The sequence below is a fragment of the Thamnophis sirtalis genome, unplaced genomic scaffold (assembly GCF_051295495.1).
Source record: "Thamnophis sirtalis isolate CommonGarterSnake01/CBP01778 unplaced genomic scaffold, rThaSir2_p1.2 scaffold_3, whole genome shotgun sequence".
NCBI lineage: Eukaryota > Metazoa > Chordata > Lepidosauria > Squamata > Natricidae > Thamnophis > Thamnophis sirtalis.
The window spans coordinates 72,824,760-72,838,651 of NW_028261383.1; the positions used below are offsets into that span (position 1 = coordinate 72,824,760).

The 13,892-nt window shown below is 37.1% G+C and overlaps 1 protein-coding gene across 5 annotated transcripts in view; it reads left to right on the top strand.

The window, feature by feature from the left end:
- The window catches only part of PFKFB4 (6-phosphofructo-2-kinase/fructose-2,6-biphosphatase 4), a 64,294-nt gene that overhangs the window by 16,065 nt on the left and 34,337 nt on the right, over window positions 1-13,892 (top strand). For 2 of the 5 annotated variants that reach the window (XM_087709148.1, XM_087709150.1), the window contains exon 1: window positions 13,383-13,575. The exons of 1 other annotated variant lie outside the window; for it this stretch is intronic. In XM_087709148.1, coding sequence (XP_087565274.1) covers window positions 13,473-13,575 — 103 coding nt within the window. In that variant the 5' untranslated portion in view covers window positions 13,383-13,472. Of the gene's footprint in view, window positions 1-13,381; window positions 13,576-13,892 lie in introns of those variants that run through there. 2 more of the 5 variants (XM_087709151.1, XM_087709147.1) reach the window with 2 other exon arrangements.

Sequence of the window (13,892 nt, forward strand, 5' to 3'; positions counted from 1 at the left end):
AACTTGGATTTACCTTAAATTTCCCAACAAGATTTTGAAACAGTTAACACCCCCACTTTTAAGCATTATGCAAGCTATTTTATTGCAAAACAGTAAACTTATTCTTAGATTATTTGTCATAAAAGTATTACTTTTTTTTTTTACTTTTGACCTTATTTTGAACTGGGTAGAGTCTAGTTATATCCAGTTTTACCTTGAGACAAAGTTTTATAAATTGGCCACAATACCATGATTACTGAAACTCATCACATGTGTTTTTCTCTTCAGTAATAAGATATGTTGAATATTTTGACATACCATATTTTTCAGAGTATAAGATGCACTGGAGTATAAGACGCACCACAATTTTGAAGAGGTAAATTTAAAAAAAAGTTTTTGCACTCTGCAGACCTCCCAAGCCCTCTGCATGCCTCATTTTTGGTGAAAAATGGGGTATGCAGAGAGTTTGAGAGGCCTGCAGAGTGCTCCTTGGGGCAAAAATGAGTAAAAAGTGGGTCCGTTTTTTGCCAAAAAAGGGCATGCGTAGCCTTTAGGAGGCTTGTAGAGTGCTCCTGGGAACTGGGGAGGGGGCAAAAAACCAGGCCATTTTTTGCTTGTTTTTGCCCTCCCCAGCCCCCAGGAGCACTTTGCAGGCCTCCCAAACCCTCTGCACATCCATTTTTGTGAAGGGGCAGAGTTTTGGGAGGCCAAAAATGCTATATATAGTGTATAAGACGCACCCAGATTTTCACCCTCTTTTGGGGAGGGGGGAAAGGTGCGTCTTATACTCCAAAAAATACAGTATATAATTAAATATTGCTTTCTACTAAATAGGGTACATTAGATGAGCTACATTAGTGGCAGGATTAGGTGAACAATGAAAGCATAATATTCAGACATTTTTATAATTTTCAATCTGCCCTACATCAAAATACATAGGCTTGGTTTTAGTTTTAAAATTAAATTAAAAGTCCTAGTTTTGCTTTGGATTTACTCTATTGGAAGCCACCTAGAGTCATATTTTTTGCAGCACAATAATTCTGTCAATAAGATTATTTTGAAAGTAGCAATTTCTCCCAACCAGTGAAATTTGGATTTCTGTACACTATAGTTCTCTGAGCATTTATTCTCTGCTGTACATGTGATTTTTTAAAAGTATTTTTTCTCAATCTTGGACCTACGAAGTAAATTCATTCACTTTCTTAGTGTTTTTTTTTAAAGAATAGGTCAATCTCTTTAACTTGTGCAATGTTTAACAGTGGTTTACTCCTTGCAGGGGGGATTAACTCTGCCACTTATGAAACTGAGAATATTTCAGCATGAATTTAGGGACACCCAGCTCTGTTTTTCTCTTAACATCTGAGTCGTTAACACCAGGAGAGGCAAGTCATGTCTGCTTCCCAGATGCAGTGATGGATTAAATGAGGGCCAAGAAATGTGAGTTGGGTCCTGAAATTATAGTATAACTGGGTGTTTTTTTTTATACAGTATTTGGGAATCTGTTGATGTGTACACTAAGAGTCAACCCTGACTTTAATGGTGTAGATTGAAATGATCTGGAAGACAAATGGAGTGTTCTAAATTTGTTCATAATTTTTTTTTCCTGAAACACTAGAATTTACTTGCCGTGCCTCTTCTTTTTCACACACCTTACCTCCCATAGTTAATATCTTGAAAACAAGTCTTGGCAAAATAAAAAAAAATACATTGAAATGCTAGTATTAATAGGAAGGCAGCTGGAAACAAAAGAGATAATTACAAAGGCTCCTGGATATATTAGCAGACTGGAATCATAGGACAAAAATGTTACATCTATATTTATCAGGTAAAAAGAGGAATCAGTAATAAGATGAACTTGTGACGAGTATTTCAAATCATCAGTGACCACAAAAATAATTTCTTCTGTAGTCTTATTTAATTTAACAGGACAATGCTATGTCTGTTTACTCAAGAGGAAATAAATTATGGTATGACTGTTAAATAAGGATGCATAGAATTGTAATTTAATTGAGTCATGTTATTATCTTGCATTATACTGTTTTAAAAGGAAATTAAATGTAAAAAAATGGAATAAATATCATAAACTATGAAATAACATTTTTCCAGATTGGTTCATAAGAAAATTTATGCAAGAAACCAAGGGATTTTAATTACTTTATTTATTTCAAAAGGATTTATTTTTCAATATTTACTTAGTTTCTTTCTTTGCATGTAAGAGAAAAATGCAGTGGATAAATAAAATTTCACTTTTAATATGTGAGTATTCTTGCCAGCTATTCTTAATGACACACGATCCTGACATTTGTAAAAATCTTTTCCTTTCATTTGGATACACGTTTCTTTTTAAATAATTCAAATGCTGCCTCCAGTAAAATGGACAAGTATTTCTTCATTGTGCAGATGATTAGAAGAATGATTATATGAATAAGACATGAACTAATATAATAAATTAATCTTGGTGGGAGACATCTTTTAAAATATTTAAAATTACAATATTTTTCTACCACATTTGTTCATTTTAGAAAAGGCTTACTAATATGCAGCTAGTACTTTCTATGGGATGTATCTTATACCAATATTCAGAATAAGAGAAACTATTCATTTTCATCATTGAATAAGTCTCTCCCCAGTAACTGCTTAGAGGTATACCATCTATCCAGTATTGTAACATGATCTATACAATAGTAATTAAGAGGAGCAAATTAGGAGGAAATAATAATTAAAGTAATGCATGGCAAGTTTAATATTCTTAAAATATTTAGGTGGCTCATATGTTGTGTGAAAAGTCTTCTTTAAAATTTCTGAATACAAGGCTGAAAGAAAAGCTTATATGCAGATCAGTGGAATAACATTTGTCATGTGTGACATTTCTGTCCTGTCTTTCCAGGTGCAATTGCCAGACTCTTGAAAAGCAATTCAGCAAGGTTAAAACTGCCATTAGTGATTGCTTGATAAAACTCAATGTTTTCCTCACAACAGGACTGCCTTCTATTTCACTTTTTATGCTTAGAGTAAAAGCTTCCTATTCTTATTGCCTGGGACATAAAAGAAATTCTTCCTACAGAGAGAGTTGAGTTTTGATCTTTATAAGAAGATTTGATCTTTATAAGGAAATCTATTAGTCTCCAGCTTCTTTTTTTGTGTGGGTAAGATAGAAATAAGCTTAAAGTTTGGTATACATCCATTATATCTGTGGTTTCAATCAGGTCAGCTGAATTAGTGAAACATGGATTTTTATAATGATAACTTGTAGGAATTTTATAAGAAGGTAAACAAAAGAAGAATGGGTTACTCTAGAATTGAGCCACTGTCAGGCTGTGTTTTGTCTCTAGTTTTAGGTACATGAAATGATTTAGTTTTAGGTACATAAAAACAGTATAGCAGAGATGCCATCTACTGGCAGTGAATAAATGTGGTGCATCATGTCCATCGTGTTTTGCTGCTTATGGACTGTGACCATCTGTGCAATTAAAATATGTTTTGCATTCTTGCTAATTATTTCATGTGCTGTTTTTTTCTTAGGAGTGTGTCTCCAGGGTTTTATTAATGGCTTTGGACATACTTCAAGAATGTTTTTAATTAACCTAGGAAGATTTGGAGATATTCCTATTATAGTGAACTTGGGTATGGTAGATATGCCATCAGTTCAGTAATAGGTAAGAAGTTAGAAATTTTATGTATTTTGTTTTCCTATTCTCTCTTCTGAATAATTCCTCAGATGAAAGATTTGATTGTGGTTAAGGAAGGTGACCTGATATATAGGACTGTAGTCCTATAATCTAGCCTAGGGGTCCCCAACCTCTGTCCATGGACTGGGACTGGGCTGCGGCATGACAGCAACTAGGTCGCGCAAACAAGCAAAGACCCATCCGCAAAATGCAGGCAGCATCCAAAACCACGCCCCCTCCAGTCTGCAGAAAAAACTTGGTGCCCAAAAGGTTGGAGGCTGCTGATCTAGCTCTTACAAAATGAAACTATATTTTCCTGTTAATTGCCCAATTAGTATTCTTTTTTCTGAGTACATAATGCATTTCTAACATAAAACTTGAGAGTTACCATAGGGGAAAAAAACCATATTGTCCATTAGAATTACATCTTTTTCTTGAAGTTTCATATTTTAGAATGTTGTACTGCAGGCTACTTCTGCTGACTGATTCCAAATGCAGTTCAAATCTTAATGGTTCAAGGTTGACTCAACCTTCCGAGGTTGGTAAAATGAGGTCCCAGATTGTAGGGGGAAATATGCTGACTCTGTAAACCACTTAGAGAGAGCTGTAAAAGCACTATGAAGTGGTATATAAGTCTAAGTGCTTATTGCTATTTTATTATTATCTTACTAAATTAGTGTTCAGAATAGCAGAAGCTATTTGTTTATGCCATCAAATAAGACTCTTGCCAGTAAATCTTGTTCTCCTAGGCGCTGCTTGGAGTGTTTGGGTTAACTTCAGCTTTTACAGCCCTCTTTAAGTGGTTTACAGAGTCAGCATATTGTGCCTAGAGAATGACCATTCAGGTAAGCCAACGGTCTTTCATCTAAATTGCTATCTTTGAGTCTTGACCACACCAGGTTTTTTTGTTCATGTGCTCTCATAAACTATTGGATTGTGCTTGAAATATCTAATTTGATATTGAATTTAATATTCAAGACTCTCAAAATTGTTTTTCAGTTAGACTTCAAACCCATGCCAGAACTATGAACCTGAAATAACTCAGGATTTCAGGATTGCCACTCTGAAAACAGTTTTTATAGTGAGGTAAATTGATGATGATTTGCTTTGTATAATTATTTGTTTATTATTTATTTAGTTGTATTATGGCACTGCCTAACTCCAAAACAACTGAATGACATTATCATATCATATCCTATTGAAAATTATGCCTCAATCCCCTTTCTGTTGTGAAATACAAATTAAGAACATTTTCCCTGGCACCAAAAACTTAGTAAATTACTGCAATATGATTGTTGATCCACCTACCCGAGTATGAAGAAATCACAGATGATTCACAGGATTGCATCTCCTATTTGTAGAGCAATGGAAGAGATTTGACATTTATTTGATCATAAGGCTCCTTCCTATTTCTACTGCACCTTCATGTATTGCCCAGCAGATGGAACTTAAGAATGTTCTTAAGTTTCCAAAGTCTTTTACTTGAAAATCTTGGAAAAAGTGAAGTGTGATTAAGCAACTCATTTAATATGGACACACAAAGGTCCCCATACAGTATATGATTAGGGATCTTAAAGGAACGTGTTACTATATTGTAGAGAATTTCTACTAGGGCAGTGATGGCTTTTTGCCATTGTGTGCCAAAAGCGAGGGGAGCGCAGGGGGTTGTACATGCACATGCACACCGTGGCACGACAAAACCGCGCTCGACTAAAGCGCGCCCGATTAAACCACGTCGCTGATGTCATCAACAGGGCGACAACAGCAAGCGTGGAGAAAGAAGGGTGCTTTAAATAGCGCTTTGAAAGCAAGCCGATTCAACTTAAGGTAAGGGTTAGGTTTAGGGTTAGCTTTAGGGTTAGCTTTAGCTGTTGATGACGTCAGCGACGCAGTTTAATCGGGCGCGCTTTAGTCGAGCACGGTTTTGTCGTGCCATGGTTTTGTTCCACCACAAAACTGCATTCGACTAAAGCGCGCTCGACGAAACCGCGTAGCTGACGTCATCACACGGCGACAACAGCGCGGAGACAGAAGCACGCTGTAAATGCTAAACCTAAAATTAACCCCTAAACCGCGTTGCTGATGTCATCAACAGGGCGACAACAGCGAGCGCAGAGAAAGAAGGGCGCTTTAAATAGCGCTTTGAAAGCAAGCTGATTCAACTTAAGGTAAGGGTTAGGGTTAGGGTTAGGTTTAGGGTTAGGTTAAGGGTTAGGTTTAGGGTTAGGTTAAGGGTTAGGTTTAGGGTTAGGTTTAGGTTAAGGGTTAGGGTTAGGTTTAGGGTTAGGTTAAGGGTTAGGTTTAGGGTTAAGTTTAGAGTTAGGTTTAGGGGGGTTAGGTTTAGGGGTTAATTTTAGGTTTAGCGTTTACAGCGTGCTTTTGTCTCCGTGCTGTTGTCGCCCTGTGATGACGTCAGCTACGTGGTTTCGTCGAGCGTGCTTTAGTCGAACGCGGTTTTGTGGTGGAACCCATGCACACACCCATGATTCTATTTGCCAACTCCTGCTCATGTGCACGTACCTCCTCCCGCTCCTCTGCTTTTTCATGTGATGGCACAGTGGACCCATTTTTTGCTCTCCCCATGCTCCAGAGCATTTTTAGGAGGGGAGGGCAAAAACGGCCTTCCCCACCTCCTTCGAGGCCGGAAATGGCTTGTTTGTCGACTTCTGGTGGGCCCAGAAGGCTAGAAAATCAGCTGGTGCACACCGGAGCTCAGTTCTCATGTTTACCGAGATGGCTCTGCGTGCCACAGATTTGCCATCACTAATATGGTATTACATTTTTATACAGATTTATGCTCTATGTTCTTCTGTGCATTTTCTTAGTTGCTGTAAGACCTTACATAATATTTAAAATCTGCCACACTGTCAGCCTAATTTTATACATCACAATTGTTGAAACTGATGTTGAATGGTTTTGATAGGGGCTGGACATAATTTAATTTCTTTTCAGCTTCTTATCTTATGCTTTTAATTTATTTTACTTATAGTCTTTTGCAATTTGGCCATGAGGGAAAAGAAATTCTGCCATAACAAGAACAATTTTGACAGTATTTAAGATATTTGGAACATGAAATTGTTCACATTTATTTAGAGATATGAAAGCTAACCCCCCCTCACCCCAAACAATTAAGACAAATATTTTTCCTTAGGCTCATTTTTTTTTCCTAAGAAAAAATACAAGGATTAATTTTTAAAAAACCAATTGAAATTCTGGATTAATAAATGTAAAAACAGGAAGTGCTCTTGTGATGCTATCTTTATACACTAAAATTTTCAATTAACTTCGAAGACCTTTGTATAGGCTATGTTCTATACAGTGCAGAAGCCATGCAATGCAATTGTAAAATGCAGGAACATGATGTAATTCTGCCCTTGGGGGCAGTATCTATTTCACTAAAGAAAGGAACACTCAGTGCCTGACTTGCTTGTGGAATTTTTGTTACTGACTTTTTATGTATAGATCAGTGAATTTGTTCCCCACTAGCTCTCAAAAGACATGTTTTATTTTGATATTGATGTTTTTATTCTTCCTTTTTCAGTTATTTTTTTCAAGTTGACAAATTGACAAAACTGAGAAAGCTGAGAACCTATAGTTCTGCAGCTTATATTTCAGTTTCAATTTCAAGAAATTAAAATAATTTCAAAGCAATTCCATTAATATCATTATTGTCTAAATTAAACTAAATATACAGAAGTATATTATTTTCTAACAATCTGAACAGTCCTGCAATTGATCTCTATTATTGCATGTTTGCATTTTGACTATTTAAAATTTCAAAATATTTTCGTATTTTAAAATTTTGACTTCGTTTACTACTCATAAGATTGGCTTGCCTACTAAGATTGGGCCAAGGGAGTAAAGAGCTGAATGTTTTCATCACATTCCTTTGAATGATAAATTCAGCAGTTTTGCCTTCTGGCAGAGATGTTTTCTACTAATCATTCCCATAATTATAGCCATTGTGTAAGAACGTCCATAACACTTTCTTACCATGTTAAAAAGAGCAGTAATTTTAAATACCGTATTAATAAACATCAAAAGAATCCATGGAAGGATTGTTATAATTTCAGTTTATTTAATTTTAATATTAAAACATTAGCACATTACAACTTTATGTCCATTTATATTATTTCTAGTGCAAAGCCCTATAATATACATGCACTGGTGAAACCCTTAGACAGTTTAGTAATTTGCTGTTAGCTAGATAATAATACAGAAATTAGGAGGGCTGTGCACACTTTCCTAATCAAAGTACTGATGATGATAATATTATCCATTCACTCCTGTCTGAATCCTCTGGGCCAATTCTAAGGGCCAGGTCTCTCACATCTTCTAATCTTGCATTACTTCTTTGAGTTGTTTTATGCCTTGGTGGGTGTCAGCTTTGTTGGTATCCAGCCAGCCACTGAATCCTTTGGCAGCCTGGTTTCCTTTTACTGCTAACTCTTCCAAACATAATTGCTTTCTCCAGTAAATTCTCCTGCATGACGTGGCCAAAGTAAATGAGATGCAGGCTCATCTTTTTATGCAACACTTAATAGTCAGTAAAGGAATCTTATTGTTTATATATTTTTATATTGAAAAATGAAGAAATGTTTTGCTACCTTAGTTGACTATTTGGAGCTGATTAAATTAAAAGAGTAATGAAACATTTATTGTAGTAATTAAATAAGAGATAACTCTTATATCTCTTAAGACTGTGGCAGCACTTGTTCAGACTCTTTGCATTTATTTTACATTAATTTCTGAAAGAATTCCAAATGGACTCTTTCCTATTTGGAAACTGGCAGAGAACTAGATATATAAATCCTGCTCCCCAAACACCATTTTGTCTTCCTATGTTAACTCAACAAATTAACAAATTCAGCAGATACCGGGACTGGTTCAGCTTCTAGAGAAGGTAAGAGCAGCTGATAAGGAAGAAGTCATTAATACCAGATACAAGTCACAAAATGATGTTTTAGTGTAGGTTTCATTTAGAAAGTTCATTTAATAATTTACATTATGATTCTATGATATTCTTAATATGATTGATAGAATAAAACAGTGAATGTATATAAAATTATTCATTTCAAACATTTAATAACATTTGACAATATATTTGTTTTGATGAGTTATTATGCAAATTTGTTATAACTTCTTACATTCTTTAATTCTGTAAATGCTTTAAATAGGAAGATATGTTTCTAAGTAAGCAAGTGATTTTTTCACTTGCTTACTTAGGTAGGTAATATACAGATGAAACTCGAAAAATTAGAATATCTTGCAAAAGTTCATTTATTTCAGTAATGCAACTTAAAAGGTGAAACTAATATATGAGATAAGACTCATTATATGCAAAGCAAGAAGCACAGTGGTCCAGAGTCTGGTTGCTCAGTGGTCCAAAGTCCTCTTTTCTGATGAGAGTAACTTTTGCCAAAAGCACTAAAAACTCGTTCAATGAGCGTGGGGTTACTGTGCTTGATTGACCTTTCCATTCTTCCTCCATACTCTGGGTCCTTGGTTTCCAAATGAGATGCAAAAGTTGCTCTCATCATAAAAGAGGACTTTGGACCACTGAGCAACCGGACTTTGGACCACTGTGCTTCATTAAGACCAGGGTCAACGCAGCCGTCTACCAGGAGATTTTGAAGCACTTCATGCTTCCTTCCGCAGACGAGCTTTATGGGGATGCCCACACTGCCAAAAGCACCAAAGCCTGGTTCAATGACCTTGGGATTACTGTGCTTGATTGGCCAGCAAACCTGCCTGTCTTGAACCTCATAGAGAATCTATGGGGCATTGCCAAGAAAAAGATGAGAGACATGAGACGGAACAATGCAGAAGAGCTGAAGACCACTATTGAAGCATCCTGGTCTTCCATAACACCTCAGCAGTGCCACAGGCTGATAGCTTCTATGCCATGCCGCATTGAGGCAGTAATTGCTGCAAAAGGGGCCCAAGCCAAGTACCGAGTACATATGCATGCTTATCCGATATTGTTCTATGTACAATCCTTGTTTTATTGATTGCATGTAATATTCTAATTTTCTGAGATGGTGGATTTGGGGTTTTCATGAGCTGTACGCCATAATCATCATAATTATGACAAATCACAGCTTGAACTATCTTGCTTTGCATGTAATGAGTCTTATCTCATATATTAGTTTCACCTTTTAAGTTGCATTACTGAAATAAATGAATGTTTGCACAATATTCTAATTTTTCGAGTTTCACCTCTAAATCCTGTTTGTTCATCTTTTGAATGTTCTCTATTATTTTTTTAGAATTGTAAATTAGTCATCACAACAATAAATGTACATTTTATTTTAAACATTATAGTTTAAATGGTCCCCTCTCTCAAATCTATTATGAATGGAAAAGTAAAATGATATAACTCAGGACATATGAATGTAATAGTCCATTACTTTTATGAGATTATAAGATTAGTGTGTTTGTGGTGAGATTGAATTAATGATTTTGACTAGTAATTTATTCATATTGTTTATTCTGGGTTTGAATAGGCAATTGGAGTTCATGGCCTCTTCCAACTCTGTTCTCTGTGCTACCAGAAAACAATTTTTATTGTATTTTATTGAGTTTTGCAGTATTTGTATCCTGGGCACTTCATAAACTCAGTTTATGGGCAGTTCAGAGCAGTTATTTAACATGGTTCTTCCCTAGGAGAAAGAGAAGACAGGAAAGAATTAAAAATACACCCCAAATACAGCTGGCATAATATCTGGCCTTCTTCACCTTGCAGACCTAAGAAACCATACTTCTAAAAAAGCTAGAGCTAGGAATAATAATATAACATTAAATTGCCTGGAAAATAAGTTATTGCAATTATTTATCCCCATCTGGATATATTAACTATTTTGTCACACAAAAATATGTGCTGCATGTTTGCATGTGTCTCTGTATCCCATTAGAAGAAAAAGAAAATGAACAAATATACAAAAACTAGAATGGGAATGGGTAATGAACAACTATACTGGGAAGTACGGAATAAGGAAAGATGTTGCAAGGCAGTGGTTCTCAACCTTCCCAATGTCGCAACCCTTTAATGCAGTTCCTCATGTTGTGGTGACCCCCAACCATAAAATTGGTGTCTTGGTTCCTAAGACCATCAAAAATACCCGTTTTCTGATGGACTTAGGCGACCCCTGTGAAAGGGTCGTTTGACCCCCCAAAGGGGTGCCGACCACAGGTTGAGAACCACTATTGTAAGGGAAAGTAAATAGAGGAACTCCATTTTGGTATTATAAAATGATTAAGTTCCACCAATCAAGCAGCAAAGATCCCTTGCCAAGTTGGATGGTGACAGTAAAAATTATATTCAAAGCTCTCAGTACTATCAATGCTAGCAGATATAGATTTCTGTCCATTTGCTCTTTTTCAACATTACATTCTCTTCTTATTTTCCAATTTGGGGAAGAATCTGTCTTCATACTAACATGGCAAAATACTAGTTGTTTTTTTAAAAAAAATAAAGTTACATTTTAAACTGATTTCTTTACAATTATATTCATGCAGAAATGGGAGTAGGCAGGGTTAGTATACATTATGGCATAGAGAGAGCTAGTTTTATCTAGTAATTAAGGCACCAAGCTAGAAAGCTTGCTATTATGAGTTCAAGTCCGCCTTAGTCATGAAAGCTACTTGGGTGACCTTGGACCAGTTACACCTGCTCAATCTTCCCCACCTCAAGGGTTGTTGTTGCTGAAAAAATAGGAGGAGGAAGGTGTGTTGGATATGTTTGTCACATTGAGTTATTGGTAAAAATAATGAAGGTGGTATACAATAAATAAAGTAAAAAATAAAATAATAATATAAATAAATGGTCTACCACGGTTATTTCCAGCCTGTATTTGCCCTCTGCTGATCCTGAAAATCATTTGCATGGGAATCTACCAAGAATTCTAGGGTTCTGGGCTAGCCTAGGAAGTTTATAAAAAAACTCTGAAAGAAGGAAATTACCGGTATATACTATTTCCATGATTCTGCTAATAAAAATTTAGTACAAGTTTAACTCAACTTGAGGGATTCTTTACGGAGAATGTGGATGTGCAATCCTTCCTCATCTAAATCAGGTTCAGAGCAAATCCCTCTATCCTGGTGTTTCAATCTAGCTTGAGATGAAAAAATTGAAAGATGTATAGTTTTTGCCTATACCCATTTTTTTTCCTCTTGAAATACTTCGCATGTTTTGCTAGTAATGCTGAAGAATTTCAATAGTGTGAATTCTGCCTTGATAGAGATGAAACAAGAATGATCAGCTGAGAAAAGGGAAAGAGTTGCAAAAAAAAGGCCAAATGGAAATTAAAATGGTCTTATCAGAGGTTGCTGAGATACATCAGTATCACTGATTTGTCCTCTACCAATATAGTATAAATTCTGAACATGAAAAATGTATTACTTGGTCAGTTACTGGTCTTTCTTCTCATGAACTATGGTTTCTATGTCTCAGAAGAAAAGATTGCTACATCTTTAAAGTGTTCTTTTATGTTAGAATCTGATGTTTGGAGTATTAATACAAAGGGGTAAAGCAATATTTAAGATTATAATGCCATTGAATAATGTCATTTAATAGTTCAATATGTACCACTAGTTTGTGGTTCACTATGCTGTGCATTATGCATTATGTTTGTTGGCAAGTGGATTAGTTCAGCAAACCTTGGACTAGCTAATCAAGGGTTAGCAAATTATGCAAACAATCCTACACTAATAAAACATAAGAAACCAACATGAAAGCATCTCTTGCAAGAGAATCTTATACTCTTGAGACTTTTTGATAGTCTGTCATCTAATAAGGACTGATCCTGATCCTGCTTAGCTTTTTCAAAATCTAAATGATGCTTCCTCTTGCTGTGATTATGTATATATAGTATTTTAAGGGAATGTCTTGGATTTGAAGTGGCTTAATAATGCTAATGTGTCTGCTTCTAGTTTGTTGCTAAACCTTTCAAATACATTTCGAGGCTTCCCTCAAAACTACAACTCCCAGAATTCTTAGGTTAATAACATGAATTTCTCCGTCTTTCATTTTGAATCAGAAATGCATATTACACCAAAGGCATCCAGAATATATGGAAATCTTCTTAGGGAATGAAAAAGAAACAGTAGGGACTTAAGCAGTTACGGCTGCAATCTTAGGCATCTAAAAAGGTTTTTCAAATGAATATAGCCTTTTTAAGAAAAAAAATGGAATCATCAAGGCTGTTAAACATTTGTACTTGGTTTTTATGAAAAACATTTGTATCCATAGTTTTAAATGTAAGGGATACTTCGATGGGCTGTAGTTTAGGAGACCGTATGACATATTGTTAGTTTTTAAGATGAGAGGTTACAGTTTTTGATCAGCTCTTACCTGCATGTCAGTTGAGTTAAAACACCTAGAGGCTTACTTCAGAGCAAATCCGCAAAGGTTGCGGATGGCATCTTTGCTTTCAAAACAGAAACGTGCATCTAAAGCACTTCGTTTTGCTACCCCATCTGGCGGGGCAAACAAAGCCTTGCTTTCTCTCTGCCTGTCCCGCTCACGCCACTTTCGCGGCTCTCCTTTGTCTCCGCGAAGCGCGCAGAGGGCGGGGTGGGGTGGGGCGGGCAGAATCCGCGTCAGCCTCCAGCTCTGCAACCTGTTCTCAGCTCTGGCCTGAGGAGGGGGGGCTTGGCTGCAGACTCCGCCCCCACGGTGGCCTTGCCAGCCCCTGCCCGTCGCCGAGGGAGACCGGGTACAAGCCGGCTGGCTAGCAGGCTGGCAGAGGCGCACCTTCTTGGACGTTCGCGCTTTGCTGTCGTAGCAGACGGGGCTGCAGCAGCGCTCCGATACCGCAGGCGAGAATGGCGTCTTCGCCGGCTCGAGAGCTCACGCAGAACCCCCTGCAGAAGATCTGGGTACCCTACAGCAATGGGCTTCCGGCGAAACACAGCGCGCAACGCGGCGGTGAGTGGCGGGTCGAAGACTGATGAGCTGAGATGGAGAGGGGGCGGATAGGAGAGTCGGGGCACTGGAGTTGCATCACCCCGGTGCGGGTGTTGGGTGAAGTATGTGGAAGCAGGACTTGAAATCGGAGACCTGGCGATCATTTCCCCCCACCCCATGATAGACATGCCGGTTTACCGCTGGACGGTCCTATTGATTGAGGGGGTTGCTTTCCTCTTTGCTGTCAAAGCCTCTTGTAAGACACGGAGGGTTCCCGTTGGATTTGGAAAGGAGACAGTTCCAGAGGGATGAAGTGAGGACCCCAGGTCCCCGTTTTG